Below are 18,896 nucleotides of genomic sequence, written 5' to 3'. Positions count from 1 at the left end.
ATCAGTCAAACATCCCTTCGGCAGATATTAGCTACTCACAAATGGCACCCTTACAAACTCCAGCTGCTGCAGCATCTCAAAAAGGATGACCCAGATCAGCTCAATGAATTTGCAGAATGGGCAAAACAAAAATTGGAACAGGACCCTCAGTTTACACAGAAGATTTTGTTTAGTGATGAGGCAAACATTTATGTGAATGGCGAAGTTAACAAACAAAACCACCGCTATTCGTCTGACACTGACTCACATTGGATAGACCCCTCCAAGACTGTTGGAACAAAAAAATTGATGGTGTGGTATATGTGGTACAAAGATAGTGTGGCCATTCTTCATTAATGGAAACCTCAAGGCCACTGGATATGTGAAAGTGCTACATGATGATGTGTTTCCCTCTTTATGCACTGAAGCTGGCACGTTCCCTGAGTTTTTCCAGCAAGATCCATCACCACCACATTATGGGTGTCAGGTCTGAGCATTCAAAGACGAACAGTTTCCTGGAAAGTGGATTGGTCGTGGTGGGCCAGTTGACTGGCCCCCAAGGTCTCCCGATCTGAATCCCTTACACTTTTATCTTTGGGGTCATCTGAAGGCAATTGTCTATGCTATGAAGATACGAGATGGGCAGCACCTGAAACTACGGATACTGGAAGCCTGTGCTAGCCTTTCTCCTGCGGTGTTGCCATCAGTGTGTGGAGAGTGGGAGAGGAGGGTTGCATTGAAAATCCAACACAATGGGCAGAACTTTGAATTCATTTTATAAGTGGTCAGAAACTTGTAAGTAACTAATGAAAGAATAATGTTATATTAAAACCAAGCACATCATTGTTTTTCTTGTGAAATTCACAATGAGTTTGATGTGTCACATGACCCTCTTCCCAATGAAAAAACAAATGTTGGATCCAAAATGTCCCACTTCAAATTGGCCGCAATGGTCACCACCCATCGTGAAAAGTTTTCCCTTCCTATATACTAATGGGCAATAAACAGGAAGTTAATATCACCAAACATTCCCATTTTATTAAGGTGTATTCTTATAAATGGCCCACCCTGTATATGTCGCTAAATTGCAAACCCTCCCAACCTCACAGAAGAGCAGAAGCTGTTACTGCAGGAAAGGAGGACACCCTCCATATTAATTCTCTTACATTTTGAAGTAATTTGGGGCAACCTGGAAGTTAGTGACACAATAGGAATTGTCACCTACCTGCGGTGCTAGAGTCTGGAACTGTGGAACTTTCAGTTGTGGGCAGCTGTGTGGCGAAAGCTGTAAAGTAAAAATAAATAAATATGTGAAAAAAAAATCATTTCAAACCCTCTAAAAACCCCCCGCCCCTACACCAACTTTAATGTATATGTCGCTAAATGGCAAACACCCCCAACCTCCCAGAAATGCAGAACCTGTAACTGCAGGAACTGAGGACACCCTCCATATTAATACCATTACATTCAGAAGTGATTTCGGGTAACCAGAAACAAAATGATAATTATTACATACCTGTCGTGCTGGTGTCTGGAGCTGTGGAACTGGTTGGAGACTCATTTGTGGCAGCTATAAAAGACATGTTGCAAAACTATCAGATAAACATACAATTTGCTCTAATGTAAAACAACACTGACTAATAATGGTGGACAGGCTAAGCTATTGTTTGGTGGTTATAATTATTATTTGCTAGTACGGACCACGTCTGTAAATGCAGAAATAGGATCTGATATATATTTGGGCAGGAGTTCAGGGTGGCTAGAATGTATTTGAAGTCAAACCCCCAAAACTGACAGGCACGCTAGGCATTAAGTTCTACACAATGGTCAGGTTGATACAGAGAAGGCAGCTCGTCACATGGCAGCGGACCCTGATAGAGACAGAATTCGAATGGTACCAAGGAGCTCAAGCGTACTGGCAGCAGGGTAGAAAGGATTCATGGCAGCAGGATCTGCATAGCATCACCAAATATGTTTAACATGAATTCTGATTATTAAAAAAGAGAAGTAGTGCGGGAGGAAGAAGATTGAAGATACAAGACAACCAACATTGGCCCTGAACTCAAGAAGACCTGAAAGTCATTAGATGAAAAGCTAATTCAAACAAACAATTAAGAAGAAACACAGATAATGAGGATAACCATGTACCTGCTGTGCCATTGTCTGAAGTTGTGGAACTTTCAGTTGTGAGCAGCTGTGTGGTCAAAGCTGTAATTTGAAAGGAAATTAACTAATTACAAAAAAAAAACCCACAAACAACATCCAACTCTCTACAACCACATCCCCACCCCAACACTAATGTATATGTCGCTAAATGGCAAACCCTCCCAAACGCTCAGAAGAGTAGAAGCTGTTACTGCAGGAAAGAAGGACACCCTCCATATTAATACCCTTACATTTTGAAGTAATTTGTGGTAACCAGGAAGTTAGTGACACAATATGAATTGTCACGTACCTGTGGTGCTGATGTCTGGAACTGTGGAACTTTCAGTTGTGAGCAGCTGTGTGGTGAAAGCTGTAATGTAAAAATAAATGAATATATGAAAAAAAAAAAAAAATACAACAAATAATTTCAAAAACTCTAACCCCCCCCCCCCACCCCAACACTAATGTACAGGCTGGGCCATTTATATGGATACACCTTAATAAAATGGGAATGGTTGGTGATATTAACTTCCTGTTTATTGCACATTAGTATATTGGAGGGGCAAAACTTTTCACAATGGGTGGTGACCATTTTGAAATTGGTCATTTTGGATCCAACTTTTGTTTTCACAATGGGAAGAGGGTCATGTGACACATCAAACTTATTGGGAATTTCACAAGAAAAACAATGGTGTGTTTGGTTTTAATGTAACTTTATTCTTTCATGAGTTATTTACAAGTTTGTCTTTACAGCCATTGACATGTCGTAGATGTTAACACGTGAGGAGCAGATAGAAATTGTGCTGATGTCTGGTGAACGCAGTAACTAGTTCATTGCAGCAGATTTCAATGCAAGACACCCTACAAGACCACCCATTTCCCATGCTACAGTTAGCAAACTGCTTGCCAAGTTTCGTGAAACTGGTGAGGTATATTTATCAGACGGCCTCATAAGACAGTATTAAGAAATGTTCAGTGTGTTTTTATGCTCAGCCATATGAACATATGTATGTGCGCTACAGAGAGGGATGTTTAGGATAAGCTGTCAGTGAGGCAGGACACTATTAATTTTACACACTCCCTTAAGTGCATGCAAATGTAAACTATTCTCTATGTTTGCCTTATTTGGAAAGGAGAGAATATATAGACAAAAGGATTCGAGCCAGACGGGAAGAGAGAGCTTAGACATGGGACACAGAGACTGAGAGCGCTCAATTGAACGCCCTCTCACGGGATCCTTAAGAACCCGTAAGACACTGTTTTGGTAAATAAAGATGTATTTACACTTTTAACCGTGTCTGCGGAGATTCTTTTTCATCACCTATCTTCACAACACAGCAAGAGTTAACAACAAAGATGGCGACGAGGATGGGATTTGAGCTGTGACCTATCTGCTTCGGGCGGCCCCTGCATTCGAACTACCGCTTAAAAGCCGGCAAATAGAAGGTGAGATTTTCACAAATTTGAGCGCTGGTTGGGTGTTTGGGCTGTCTGATGCAGAAAGGGTTGCACCGAAATAGACTCAATAGTATATGTAGTGTTGTGTTGATAATGGTGTTGGATAAAGTTCTCCATTCTAAATTTTTAACTATAGTCATTGTAATAGAGAAATGAAGGAAATAAAAGGGAATAATGAAGAAAAGAGTAAAGAGGAAAAAGAAAAGGAAATGTTGAAGTATAAGTAGAATAGCTTAATTAGTAACGATAAGGTGAGCTGATGATGACATCAAACCTTGAAACTGTAAGACATGAATCACAGTCATTGCATGAAAGTAAGCTTTGAGTTTTTTGGAATTGGATTATATTGAAATAGTGAGAAGCCCTGGGCCCAGTGGCATTTGGTTAAAATTTATTTAAGGTTTTAAGGTTTTAAGGATAACAAGAAGGAATAAAAGAGAAATATATGGAAAATAGAGGAAAAGAGACTTAAATAAAGAGAGGATGCCGCTGATTTGGAAAAAGCCCTCATGGAGGCGGGATTAGCCCGGCCGCAAATCCTGAAAAATTCACTAGGTGATTTTTTGGGTCAGTTTGATGAGAAACTGGAGGTGTGATGCAGAGATTTAATTAGGGGTGCCCACTCGAAACACTGTTGACGAACACTGTATTGATGCTGCCTCTTTTTGAATTATTACACCTCATAAGGTAGCATAAATTAAAAATAAGGAATAAGAAATAAGGAAATAAGGTAAGGGCGGCAATAAAAAGCATGCTGTTAATGTGTGAATGGGTCGACTATGAGAAATTGTGTTGAAAATGATGAGTGTGTGTAAGCGCTGTTTGGAGGATGTTGGAGTATGTGTGTGTGCCTAGTGAGTTAAGAAAAAAGGAGTGTCTTGCTGTGCATGTGTGTGTGTCAGCTGAAAGAATTTTTTTGGGAGAAAAAAGAGAAAAAGGGGGAGTGATCAACCCCCATATTGAGTGTGTGAGGGGGAGAACTGGTTTCTCCCTTGCACTGTAAAAAAGCCATGAATTTTCTGTGGGAGTGTTTTTAGAAAAAGGGGGAATGTGATAAAGAATGAGAGATTTAGAAATTAATAGGGAAGGAAATTTGTAATGGTAAAAATTATGAGCTTCGTTCAAGGACAGTTATTTAAATGAATATGAACCTCAATAAAATGAGGGTTTGTTTATTTATGACAATGAGCCTGAACGGAAGACGTTTTTAAAGTAAAAATATATAAAGTAAAAATAAATGAGCTTTCTGGGAGACAGTAAATTAAAGAAAACAGTAGAAAATGAGCTCCAGAGAGACGATTTTATGAGCTTTTTGGAGACTATACATTAAGAAAATATAGACAATGAGCTCCAGAAAGACGTTTTTAGATGCTGAGAATAGGAGAAAGGAGAGCAAGGTGTAAAGCTGAGTATAGGGTACATTGGGGAAACTGTAAGGTTTAATCATGGGAATTAAAGGGAAAATTGTTATTGGGGAAAGGAGAAAAATTTTTTGAAATCTCCATATGATGGCTTTTATTGGAAAAAAAGGGGATCATGGGTCTAGTTCCTCTCATTTTATTGAATTTTTGAAATCTTATGCTTTGCAAGGGGGGTCTCTTTCTGCAAGTGTGTAAGGCCTAGAATTCACTTTTGAAAAAGAGAGAAATGGTAGGACTTTGATTTGTGATGTACTGATAAAAGCCACGTTGATTTGATTTAAATAGAAGCTAATAGTTATTGGGCAAATTAGAAAATATTGATGTATAGTGCTGTGCAGGGGTTTGGAGCTCCTGAGAATGGGTGCGTTTGAACTGAATTTTTTTTATGGGTGTGGTGCTTGTGTTGTGCTTATGATCTAAAATAAAAGGGAATAGAGGATTAATTTAACATAGTGTGTGAGAGTGAATTGGTGGAGCAGTAATTTGGTTGTGTTCTCTTTGAATGCAATAGTTTGATGAAATTGAGATACATTGAATGGGGTAATTGTTTTAGGCCAGTGGAACTGAGGAATGGCCTTATATGTAGAGAGCTGCTACAATATGGAAATTAGAATTGAATTAATAAAGTGTGTTGGAATGGTGTTATTTCAGTTGCTCAGAAAAAGGGGGTGAATTTTATAGTCTATGGTGTTGAGATCTCTGTGAAGTACTGTTACTTTATATGAGAAAAATAATAATTTTTAGCTGCCAACTGATAAATGAAAAATACTGCCAATGTGTGAATATTGGAAAACTCTGAGTGTTTGGCATTGATGCTTTCTGGGGTTTAAACATACCACTGCGATGTTTATATGTGAAGAGTACAACATAGTACATTAATCTTATCTTAATATATACATCTTAGGAACCAAGATGCAGGGTTGGAAACTTACTATCATGTGGTCATAGAATAGTATGTGAAATGTTTATGCTAAACTGGTTAAGCCGAACCAGATGTTAAAGGGAGCTGCATTAAGGATGAACTTATTGCCATCAATCACTTTAGACCCTTTTTAGGGGGGTTGAGATTAAGGTCGTTTGGGCTTCAAGCCAATGAAGAGATTTGTTGGAGGTGTTTACAATATTGAATGAAGGGTAAAAATGTTATGAATGAACTAAATGTTGGTAAATAAAATACAAATAAGCATATTGAATGTTTAATTACTAAGAAGTAAGCTGAATGTATTAAATTTCTATTTGTCTTTTTATCCTGTGGGGTGTGTGTGTATATGTGTGTGAGTCTCATCTTAAAGGAGACGGTGAGAAGACCAGGAGAAGAAAAGGGGGGTCAAATTTGCCCATAGCAGAGCAGACTGCACAAAGGCCAGTCATTTTATCCACAAACTTCTTTCACAAACACCTGCATTGATACATTTAGATTAAATCATTAATAGGTCTCATTATTAAAAAGTAATAATTGGAAATTCATTGATTTGTTTATCTATTTGCATTTAGTTCATTATTGGTGCTATAGTACATGACAGACTTCTTCAAAGAAAGCTTGGCAACAGGTTGTTCATTTTTAAGGTAATAATTTGATTATAAAGAATTAACAACGTGGTTTATGAATAAAAATTATTATTTGAAAAGGGATTTCTGATCTAAGCTTTGCTATAAGTGTATGGGGTTGCAAATATTTAGTGGTAATCATATTTAGAAGTGCTTGTTGAGTCTTATATAAGTTTGTATATTCTTTAATTACAAGGTAGTTATTGAATGTTTAATAAATCAAGGTTTATGGTGCACTTAGTAGTTATATCACTTAGTAAAGGGGATTTAGTGGTGTGAATTGTATTGCATATTAAGGTCTGATTTCTCTGAAGTTGGCAAATTCAATTGGGGATTAATTTTTATTGATTGTGGTAATATAGTGGCATATAAACAGAGGAAAAAAAAGGGAGAGAAATAATTAATAAGTGTAAGTTGGGAACATATTTAGTCATTATTATGCTAAAAATGGGCACTAATGTTTCAAAAGGGGTTACTCCTGTTGATATAGTTAAGAAAAATTATCCTTTAATAAAAGGCATTGCAAGAATATCAGAAAAATTTTATAAGAGATGGCCTGACATAGACCAACCATGGCCGGTAGAGGGGACACTTAACCCAGATGTAATTAAAACAATAGAGGTACTTGTATCAACATATAAAGCAGGACAGAAAAAAGGGCGTCAAGGAGAAAAGCGAAAGGAAAAAAGAGAAATAGAGCTTGGCATTCTCCAGTTATTTGAACAAGAGAGTCAGAAACTGATGAAGGCAGCGAAGGACAAGAGGGAGAAAAGTGTAGACGCGATTAACCAACTTATGTAAAAAACCGAAAGACAGATGGCCGAAGTTAATGTGTCTTTTTCACATGTGGACTCAGTTAAGACACCACCACCTTATGAGAAGTAAGTGAAAAGTGAAAAAGCCTATCCTCAGCTTCCAGTGATTAGTCAAGGAGGAAATTATCACATTGAAGACGAAATTGAATGCATCATTGAAACAGGACAAGCAGAGACAACGATAAAACTGTATCCGAGTTCCAAAAGCAAGAAAAAAACTCGACGTCTGCAGACTAGAGGTGAACTGAGAATGAGAAGGAGGACCATTGAAGATGAGGATCTGAGTGACCAGGAGGAGGCCATGGGTGGATATGACCCAGCCATCAGACGAATGCTAGCTAAAGCAGAAAAAAGAGGAGATGTGAGTAGAAGGAAAGAGGACTCAAAAGATGGAAGTTCTGATGAAACAGAGAATGAAGAAAGTGATGATGGATGGAAGAGTATGGGATCTTTCTCTGAAAGAGGATTATTTCCTGAAACATCCAGCACAAAAGGAGAAGACAGACGAAGAGCTTTGAGAGAAGTAGAAAAAAGTATAGACCAATGTTTATTGAACTTAGATAATGCTTCTAGCTCACTGGAGACACAACTGAAAGAGTTGCAGACATATGAGGAGGATCTGAAAAATGAAGACACTAAAAAATCTGAAAAACAATACACTTTGCGCCCAAGGAAAGGGAAATCACTTGAAAAGATATGTCCAGTGATAGTCCGTGGACGGAATTTGGAATACAAGCCTTGGCAAAATACAGATATGTCAGATATCATGGAAAAGTTGCCTACTTTGCAAGAAGGAGCACATCCTTGGATTTCAAAATTGGAAGAGCTTCTGGTGGGAACGCAGCCAGCAATAGGTGACATAAAGAGACTTTTAGCAAATCTCCTGGGAGTTCCAGCCATGGAAGAAATTCTACAGAAAGCAGGCCTAGAACGATATGTAAGAACTGCTGTTAATGATCCAGAGCTGTTTGCTGCAATCAGAGGTCGAATGTGGAGAGCATTGAAAGATTCATTTCCAACCAATGTGCATCCTGACAATATCCTGATTGAGCCTTTGGGAGAAGAAGAGAACCCGAGAGCCTATGTGTCAAGAGTCCATCAGGTATGGAGAAATGTCACAGGAAATGATCCAGATTTAAATCAGATGGAACAGTCAATTTTGCGAGCCAAATTACAGAAGGGACTACCCTTACCAGTGAGAAGTAAACTGGCAGAAGTAGTGGGTCTTGGAAGCATGGCAAAGAGTGTCTATACAGATCATATAGCCCATCAAGTGGAGCTATATAGAAAGAAGGAACATGATCAGAAAATACAGGATGAAGAGACCCTCAGAAAGCTGAACCAAATACAACTGGTGGACAACAAGAAAAAAGAAAAGAAACAAGCTGTAGTCATACAAAGTCAGCCTCCTAATCAGCCAGGACCATATCTGGATCAGACTCAACCTCAAGTGAGCCAGTCAGCATCAGTTGCTCCAGTGACTCCCTGGCCACAGCCAGTGTTTGGTCAGGTGCAGACATGGAGAGGAAGAAGTCAAGGAAATCTAGGAAGAGGAAGACCAGGAAGATTCAGTCTGAACTTTCAGCAGCCTCCTGAAGTGTGCTATAATTGTTGACAGTTTGGTCATTTTGCTCGTGAATGCAACCGGCCAGGAGGAAACTTCAGGGGATACTTTAAAGGAGGATACAGAGGAGGATTCAGAGGACAACCAAGGGCAATCAAGGGACCTGTGAACCCTTATAGGGGCCCGGAACCAGGATTCTAGGGATGCCCGGAGAACTCGCGTAGGAGGTGTCAGCTGGTAGCAATAGGGCCGGAGAGAGATCCAACAATAGAGGTGAAAATAAATAATCGACCATTGACAATGATGGCAGATAGTGGAGCTGCTTTCACCTGTATTCGGCCTGAAGATGCTATACACCTCCCCAGGTCTGGTCAGATGATTCGGACAATCGGGTTTGAGGGAGTAAAACAGCTGATTCCTCTCACAGAACCAATTGAGCTCTGCTATAAACATCTGAAGACTACAATACCCATACTGGTATCAGAACATACACCTATTGCACTTTTGGGAAGAGATGCTTTGTGCAAATTGAACTGTACAATAAAATGCACACCAGACGGCTGCCTGGTGGAAGTGCCGAGTGAAATGATTGATCAACTGATGATGAAAACAGAGACTGAAGCTTCTTCAGTATTTTGGATTGGAAATCTTAGCGAAGAATTCTTGGAACCAGCCAAGATGTGGGAGAAGTTTATTGTAGCAAACATGCCTGATGCAAAGACTCCAGAGTATCCATTTCATTGTACACTGAAATACTTTAAGGATGCTGAACAATCAGATGGAGAACAATGGCTGAGTCATCAACCAAAGCAAGTTGAATTACGTTCATGTTGCATAATTTTGGGACCACAAGAAGCTGCTATGAAGATAGACAAAAATGATTACTTGCATAAAGAGTTTGAGATGGGAAAAAGTGTACCACATGTGACTTTGCTGGTGTCTGAAGATTGTGAGCAGAAACAAATAGGTGAAATGATGGCAGAAGCAGAAGAAGTTGTCTTTAAACCGCTTAAAGAGAATCTTTCCATCTGGAGGAGTGAAGATCAGCGATTTATTAAGATTATGATTACTGCTCAAGGACAAGGACAGCCACAAGTCATCAGGATGACACATGAATCACTTTACAATGAGAAGATGGATTCAAACTCTTTGAAAGAGGAAATGCTGCGATATGTTCCAAAATGTTTATGGTCACAACATAGCACTGACATTGGATTTGTGAAGTCAGCTCAACCAGTGAAAGTTGAACTCCGACCAGGAACAAAACCTCCGTGGAAGCCTCAGTATCCTTTGAATGAAGAAGCAATCAAAGGGATCGAACCACAAATTGAAGGTCTTGTGAAGGCAGATGTTCTGAAGATAACACAGAATCCGCAGAGTAATACACCTTTGTTGCCTGTGAAGAAGCCAGATAACTCTTATCGTTTAGTACATGATTTGAGAGCAGTAAATGAAGTAGTCGCAGACTTTCCAGCAGTAGTGCCAGATCCACATGTTTTGTTAGCCCAAATTCCTCCGGATGCAAAGTATTAGATTTATGTGGTGCATATTTTAGTGTTCCACTAAGTGTAGAAAGTCAGGGTTTATTTGGGTTTACTTACAAGGGACAATTCTATGAGTATAAGAGATTACCACAGGGATATAAACATAGTCCTCACATTTTCAATAAAGTATTGAAAGATGATTTAGTTGGGGTAGATCAGAAGTTAAAAAGTACTGTCATTCAATACATGGATGATATTCTTCTCTGTGCACCAGATGAGGAAACATGTCTTAAGGATTCAATTACTTTGTTACAGGTGCTGGCAGAGAAAGGGCACAAAGTCTCTCAGAAAAAATTGCAGTATTGTCAGGAAAGGGTAGTTTATTTAGGGCAGACCATAACACAGGGACACAGATGTATTTCTGATAAGCAGTTAGAAGCTATTTGCAAAGCTCCCAAACCCAGAACTGTTAGAGAAATGATGACATTTTTGGGTATTGCAGGGTATTCCTCAGCATGGGTAGAGGACTATGCTAGTTTAACAAGACCTTTGAGAGCTATGATTAAAGATACAGGGAATGCTCAACTTTATTGTAATCTTTCCTGGACACAGGATGGCCTTTTAGCGTTTGAGACAATAAAACAGAGGTTACAAGAGGCTCCAGCATTAGCTCTGCCAGATTATTCTAAGAATTTTTTGTTATACGTGTCCACTTCTACTGGAGGAAAATATGCATGTGCAGTTCTTTGTCAGCCAACAGGTACGGGAACCAATCCCCAACCAATTGCTTATTATTCAACTGCTTTTTCAGAAGTGGAATTGGGGTTACCAAGTTGCTACAGAGCAATGGTGGGAGTGTACTTAATGTATGAGAAAGCATCATCTGTCACGATGGGTTATCCAGTGACAATTCTTACCCATCATAGTCTTAGAAATCTTTTAAATTTTGGTAAATATACTCTAACTATGCCTAGAATTAGAGATTATCATAGGCTCTTAGAACAAGAAGATATCACCCTAGCAAGGTGTGTAACAGTAAATCCAGCTGAGAAATTGCCAACTCCAGAGGATGGTGAACCACATGACGGTGTACGAGACTTAGAGAGGTATTCGAGACTTAGATCTGATTTGCAAGCTATTCCATTGCGTGAGGCTGAAGTGGAGTATTGGACTGATGGGTCCTGTTATCGTGTAGGAGATAAATTGAGGGCTGGCTATGCAATAGTAAGAGCACAGGGGACAGAATTTGTTGTTGAAAAGGCTGAAGTGATTCCACAGTCTGCATCTGCACAACTTGCTGAACTTGTGGGGTTAACAGAAGCATGTTTGTTGGCTGAAGGTAAGCGAGTGAACATATACATAGATTCGGCGTATGCCCATAATGTGTGTCATTTGTTTGGATCAGTGTGGAAAAACAGGGGGTTTAAGAAAACTGATGGGTCACCAATACAGCATCATGCTCAAATAATGAAACTGTTGCATGCTATGATGAAACCTAAAGAAATAGCAATAGCTAAATGTGCAGCTCATAAAATGGATGCATCAAGGGTCTCTCAAGGGAATAGAGCAGCTGATGGAGCTGCCAAAGCCATTACAGGAGCGGACAAACTCGGGGAAGTGTTTTTGGTAACTCATGAAGTGGACTTCGAAGAGAAGGTGACACTTAATGATGTACTTTTACTGCAGAAAGCTGTTCCTGAAATAGATAAACAATTGTGGTTAGATCGAGGTGCCAGCAGGGATTCTACTGGTCTCTGGAGAAACCATGAGGGGCTAATAGTAGCACCCCCGGACTTGTTAGGTCTGATGATTCAAGAGGCACATGGGTTAGCTCATGTGGCTAGGGGAGAAGTTAGGTTAGGAGTATGGTTTTTGGGCACCATATTTGCTTGAACAGATTGATTACGTAATTGGCAGATGTATAATTTGTTTGAAATATAATGTTCGCAGGGGGTTGATGGTTCCGCCTGGTTACATTCCAACACCAAGGGGTCCTATGCGTGAGTTAGTTGTGGACTTTGTAGACATGATAAAACCAGTTGAAGGTAAGAGGTATATGCTGGTTGTTGTGGACAGGTTTTCACGATGGCCTGAGGCATGTCCAACCAAGCGTAAGGATGCTCAGTCAGTTGCCAAGTTTTTGTGTAGAGAAGTCATAAGCAGGTGGGGACTTCCAGATCGAATATCCTCCGATAATGGGAAAGAGTTTGTGGATAAAACGGTGAAATTAATTTTGCAAAAAATGGGAATTAAACAGCGTCTGGGAGCTGTTTACCATCCGCAAAGTCAAGGGATTTGTGAAAAAATGAATGGTGTCTTGAAAAATCGGATTGTTAAAATCTGTCAGCACACGGGGTTAAATTGGATAGCAGCACTTCCATTAGCATTAATGGTTTGTCGCTCAAGTGAGCTGCGTGATTTACACATGACTCCTCATGAGTTGATGACAGGCAGACGAATGCCAACGCCATGTTTGCGTACAAGTGGGAAAGGTCCAAGTTTAGTTCTTTTAGAAGATGATATGAGAGCATATGTTTCATACTTAGCTAATTTACATAAAAGAATATCCACATACGTTTCAGAAAAGCAAAGAAAAGAGGAGGAGCAGGAGAGGCAGGATGAGCAAAGGAAGAATACAGTGCAGCCTGGAGACAAGGTGTTTGTAAAGGTATTTAGAAGAAAATGGTATAACGAACGCAGAGAAGGACCTTTTGAAGTTGTTCGCAGTACTGGAACGGCAGTTCAAGTCAAGGGGTCTCCAACGTGGTATCATTTATCTCACTGTGTTAAAGCACCAAGTGAAGAGGAGCCTTTCTCAAAGGGAGGAGAGGTTGCAGGTTCAGGAGAACCAAAAGAACATGAGGGAGAAGAGGTTGAAAATAACATGCAAGAAACAAATCAGAGTAGATCTCCTGAAGAGGAGATTGTCCCTGGTTTGGATGATGCTGATGACTCTGTGTATATTTCTGATGATGCCAGACATGACACAGCAGATTGTAAACGAGACAAAAAGTTTGGAGAAATTGAATTTCAATATGTCCCAGAAACAGCAGGTCCCATTCCAGAAAGCAGTAATTCTATTTCAAAACAGTTCAGAGACTTGGATCAAGAGAAGAGTCCAAGACCTGTTCGGAAAAAGGTTAGACCTAAACGGTATGAGAACTAAAGAGAATGAAACTTTAAAGAATTTTACTTTTTCAGTGTCGAAAATTAGTGAGGGGGTAAATGGATCACATCTAACTACACTAATGCCTTTGATAATTTCAACAACGTCATCACCTTTCAAGACAGTGGTTAAAGCTAAATTAGGTAAAGCAGTTCATCTTCCCTGTAAATGTGGAAGATTTAATACAGGGGGTAATAGTCCTCCTGAGTGGAAAAATAGTCGTGGTGAAAAAGTGGTGTTAACAGGACCTGAAGTTGATCATTTGCCTCATGACCAGAGAAAGTATCTTTTGTTTAATGCCTTTAGGTGGTTCAGAGTTAGAGATGATTGTTCAATTCTTTTACGTAATGTTACATGGGAAGATCAAGGGGAATACACTTGTACTTATTTGGAACCAGAGCTTAAGTTTGTGCCATTTCAAAATGTGTGGAGAGAAGGGTACATAACTCGTACAGTGATAGTGATGATAAAGGACCAGAGTCCTATTGAAGTTTTTACATCTATTAAAAGAGTTCAGGACCAAACCACTATGGCAATGACTTTAAAGGTTACTAAAGAACAAATTAAGCCAAATACTTTAGCTCCAGAAATAAGTAAAGGAAATAATGTAACTAATCGGATTACTACTTTAGATATGCTATTAAAGGAGATGAATAGTACTACACTGACAATGATGACTTCTGCTTCGGGTACATCTGAATCTAGCACAACTGTTGAAAATGGAAAAATAACAAGATCACATAATGTTGTAAAAGTAACCCAGACTCCAGAAGTAATGTTCTTTCCATTGCAGAAGGAAATAAACATAACACAGGGTCCAGAGTTAAATATGGAGCATGAAGTGAATATCAGTCAAGTGACTTTTGAAGCTAGAAACCCAATGGAAGACATGGATTCAAAGGGTTTAGTAACCACTCAGAAAATCACTTTAGAAGGGCAGAGTGAGTTTTTTGATTCTGACTGGACATCTGGAGAAATGACTGACCATTACCATGCATTACAGAAAAGAGAAGCAAAATGGAAAGCATATGGATTTGATTCTTCAGTGTTACAAATCACAGACCCATGGGCATCTAGAAATTTATGGTTTCAGCAAATAACCCATTCCGTAAGAATGAGTACGAGGTTGACTGGTCCATGTGTGGTGAAAGTTCCATCACCAAGCACATGGCCATCAATTTTAGAGACAGTACCAGAACCATTGCATGCTATGTGTCAATCTTATGCTTTATCATGGTTAATATATCAGCAAAACTCTGAAGAAGATATAATAATGGCTTTATCAGTGCATTTGTTTAGACCTAGATTAAATTGTACTTGGTTGATGAAGTTACCATATGTGAATTTCCTTAATCGGCATGAAAATATACTGACAGCACGGCCTGATGCGATGGAAGTAAAATCTGTGAAGACTAAAGACTGTTTTTGTTCCAATGATACTCACAATGGACAGGGGATGTTTATGGGAATATCTGATTGTGCTCGATATAAGATGAATTTTAAAGAGCCTAAACCTAAGGATGTTTTGTTTAAAGTGAATTTTCATACACCAGATTAATGGTGCAGTATGACATTTTGCCTGTAAATGTGACTATAGGAAATTTTAAGGATATTTGTGGGTTTGTGGAGATAAAGCATACATATTTCTACCATATGGGTGGACAGGCTGTTGTTATATGGCAACATTAAAGCTTCCTTATGAGGTTTATACTCTCCAAAAAGTTGAAGCAACTGATGAAGGGAATTCTGAAGGTAATTCTGTGAGAAGAAAGAAAAGGGAAATGGCTCAGTTTCATAACTTGGAAGCATATCATTGGAGAATCAGTATAGGAGAAAAATGGGGTATAGGATTATTCCCATGGTATGGTGTGACATTTTTAGCAGATCATATAGATAATATTACGTACACTTTACAAGGGTTTGCTAATGAAACAATAAGAGGGTTTCAGTTTTGTCAAATACTCAAAAAGTCACAGATTAACATTGTTGAAACATGACATGGCTCTGGATTACATTTTAGCTAAGAAAGGAGGTTTATGTGTAGCTTTGAATCTGACAGGGGATGCCTGTTATACTTTGATTCCGGATAATTCTGATAATATGACTAGTGTTATAGAAGCATTGAAGCATATAAGGGAGGCGTTTGGTTCATCAAAAGGAGCTGGATGGTCTGTGAATGCTTGGTTATTGGAGAAATTAGGACCACTAGGAGCAATGTTGGCTCAAGTTTTTGGAGCAGCTCTTTTAGCAGTGTGTATAATGTTTTGTTTTTGTACACTGTTGTTAACTTGTGCAAAAGCTATGATTTTGAGATGGGTTGGAGTTGTAATGCCTGGAAATCAAGTACAGATGCCATTATTAAGTAGAACCGACTCAGACAAACATGAGGAGGAAATGTTGGAAAACAACCTGGTAGAAAGATATCCATTTTGAATATCCACTTTTATATATTTTTCCATTCACTTATGATATTATCTTTTATTTTGTTAGGTTTATTATTTAGTAATCAAGTATAAAGATTGTAGGATGAAAGTATACACTGTAGCTTATTAAACGTATTAATCCATTAGTATTACTATTATTAAAGTTTTATTTGATGTTTATTTGCATCTGTCATTTTTGCAAAAGATACTGGCTGTTGTTTCTTTCTTCCAGAAAGAAAAAGGGGGGAAGATCACTGCAAGGGAGGATGGTTGTTCGAGGTTCCTGAAATGCTACAGGGATCCAAAAACTCAAAAGAGGACAATAAAACAGAAGGACTTTGAAACAGAATGGTGAAGACTTGCTGAAACTCAATATGTCATCAACATCACATCAGAAGACAAAATTGCTGAAAAGACAATATTATGTCATATGTTTCTATTGAATTGTTTATTATTAGTAATCTTTGATAGTGATAAACCATTATATGAGTGATATTAAATATTGTAACAACTGTTTATTATGAAGACTTATAGACTGATGAAATGTAATCTGTGTAAGTGTATTGAAATCTCAGAGTTTTTGTTTGTTTTATCGATGTTAGGGCCAAGGGGTGTGTCAGGTAGGGAAAGGTCCATTGGAAGGTCCGATGGGTCGACCAGCCTGAATTTGGACATTGGTTTGATTTTATTTTCTGAGATTTTTATATACATTTACTTAAGTCAACTCCCTACACATATAGAATAAATTTAATTGGATTGGAGTACAATTTTTTTGTGATCGCCTGGGCAGAGGGATCGTTGAGGGAATTTTTCCTGTCTAAAATGTTTGAAGGATTTTCAAGAAAGATGGCTGCCTGGCAGGTTTTTTCGCCCTCACACTCCATGAAATTTTGTTACATCATAATGCAAGTGATGTTAAAATTGTGTGTAGGAAGGTATCACTTATTTGTTATGACATTTACATGTATGGGTTTTTACGAGACTTTAACAGTCTCGAAGGGAGGAAATTATGAGGTATATTTATCAGACGGCCTCATAAGACAGTATTAAGAAATGTTCAGTGTGTTTTTATGCTCAGCCATATGAACATATGTATGTGCGCTACAGAGAGGGATGTTTAGGATAAGCTGTCAGTGAGGTAGGACACTATTAATTTTACACCCTCCCTTAAGTGCATGCAAATGTAAACTATTCTCTATGTTTGCCTTATTTGGAAAGGAGAGAATATATAGACAAAATGATTCGAGCCAGACGGGAAGAGAGAGCTTAGACATGGGACACAGAGACTGAGAGCGCTCAATTGAACACCCTCTCACGGGATCCTCAAGAACCCGTAAGACACTGTTTTGGTAAATAAAGATGTATTTACACTTTTAACCGTGTCTGCGGAGATTCTTTTCCATCACATATCTTCACAACACAGCAAGAGTTAACAACACTGGCTCAGTGTTGGATTTGCCAAAATGTGGACGCATGAAAATGTCACTAATGAAGAAACATCAGTGGCTGTCTTGGCTTCATTCAGCATGAGCCCACAACGTAGCACTCGCCGCATGTCACTGGAGAGTGGCATCAGTCAAACATCCCTTCAGCAGATATTAGCTACTCAAAAATGGCACCCTTACAAACTCCAGCTGCTGCAGCATCTCAAAAAGGATGACCCAGATCGGCTCAATGTATTTGCAGAATGGGCAAAACAAAAATTGGAACAGGACCCTCAGTTTACACAGAAGATTTTGTTTAGTGATGAGGCAAACTTTTATGTGAATGGCGAAGTTAACAAACAAAACCACCGCTATTCGTCTGACACTAACTCACATTGGATAGACCCCTCCAAGACTGTTGGAACAAAAAAATTGATGGTATGGTGTGGTATATGTGGTACAAAGATAGTGTGGCCATTCTTCATTAATGGAAACCTCAAGGCCACTGGATATGTGAAATTGCTACATGATGATGTGTTTCCCTCTTTATGCACTGAAGCTGGCACGTTCCCTGTGTTTTTCCAGCAAGATCCAGCACCACCACATTATGGGTGTCAGGTCTGAGCATTCAAAGATGAACAGTTTCCTGGAAAGTGGATTGGTCGTGGTGGGCCAGTTGACTGGCCCCCAAGGTCTCCCGATCTGAACCCCTTACACTTTTATCTTTGGGGTCATCTGAAGGCAATTGTCTATGCTGTGAAGATACGAGATGGGCAGCACCTGAAACTACGGATACTGGAAGCCTGTGCTAGCCTTTCTCCTGCGGTGTTGCTATCAGTGTGTGGAGAGTGGGAGAGGAGGGTTGCATTGAAAATCCAACACAATGGGCAGAACTTTGAATTCATTTTATAAGTGGTCAGAAACTTGTAAATAACTAATGAAAGAATAATATTATATTAAAACCAAGCACATCATTGTTTTTCTTGTGAAATTCACAATGAGTTTGATGTGTCACATGACCCTCTTCCCATTGAAAAAACAAAAGTTGGATCCAAAATGGCCCACTTCAAATTGGATTTCCCCTCCTATATACTAATGTGCAATAAACAGGAAGTTAATATCACCAACCATTCCCATTTTATTAAGGTGTATTCTTATAAATGGCCCACCCTGTATATGTCGCTAAATTGCAAACCCTCCCAACCTCCCAGAAGAGCAGAAGCTGTTACTGCAGGAAAGGAGGACACCCTCCATATTAATTCTCTTACATTATGAAGTAATTTGGGGCAACCTGGAAGTTAGTGACACAATAGGAATTGTCACCTACCTGTGGTGCTAGAGTCTGGAACTGTGGAACTTTCAGTTGTGGGCAGCTGTGTGGCGAAAGCTGTAAAGTAAAAATAAATAAATATGTGAAAAAAAAATCATTTCAAACCCTCTAAAATTCTCCACCCCAACTCTAATGTACA

General features: G+C 39.0%; 1 protein-coding gene across 1 annotated transcript in view; it reads right to left on the bottom strand.

Moving 5' to 3' along the window:
* Positions 1–18,896, bottom strand: part of LOC136691410 (mucin-22-like) — a 103,771-nt gene that overhangs the window by 21,352 nt on the left and 63,523 nt on the right. The window contains exons 52-56 of the mRNA XM_066663972.1: positions 18,755–18,814; positions 2,435–2,494; positions 2,128–2,187; positions 1,496–1,549; positions 1,205–1,264 (exon numbers count right to left, since the gene is read on the bottom strand). Coding sequence (XP_066520069.1) covers positions 1,205–1,264; positions 1,496–1,549; positions 2,128–2,187; positions 2,435–2,494; positions 18,755–18,814 — 294 coding nt within the window. The remainder of the gene's footprint in view (positions 1–1,204; positions 1,265–1,495; positions 1,550–2,127; positions 2,188–2,434; positions 2,495–18,754; positions 18,815–18,896) is intronic.

The sequence above is a fragment of the Hoplias malabaricus genome, chromosome 3, assembly GCF_029633855.1.
Source record: "Hoplias malabaricus isolate fHopMal1 chromosome 3, fHopMal1.hap1, whole genome shotgun sequence".
Lineage (NCBI taxonomy): Eukaryota > Metazoa > Chordata > Actinopteri > Characiformes > Erythrinidae > Hoplias > Hoplias malabaricus.
Note: the sequence above shows the minus strand (reverse complement) of the source record. Positions and strands in the feature narration are given on the sequence as shown.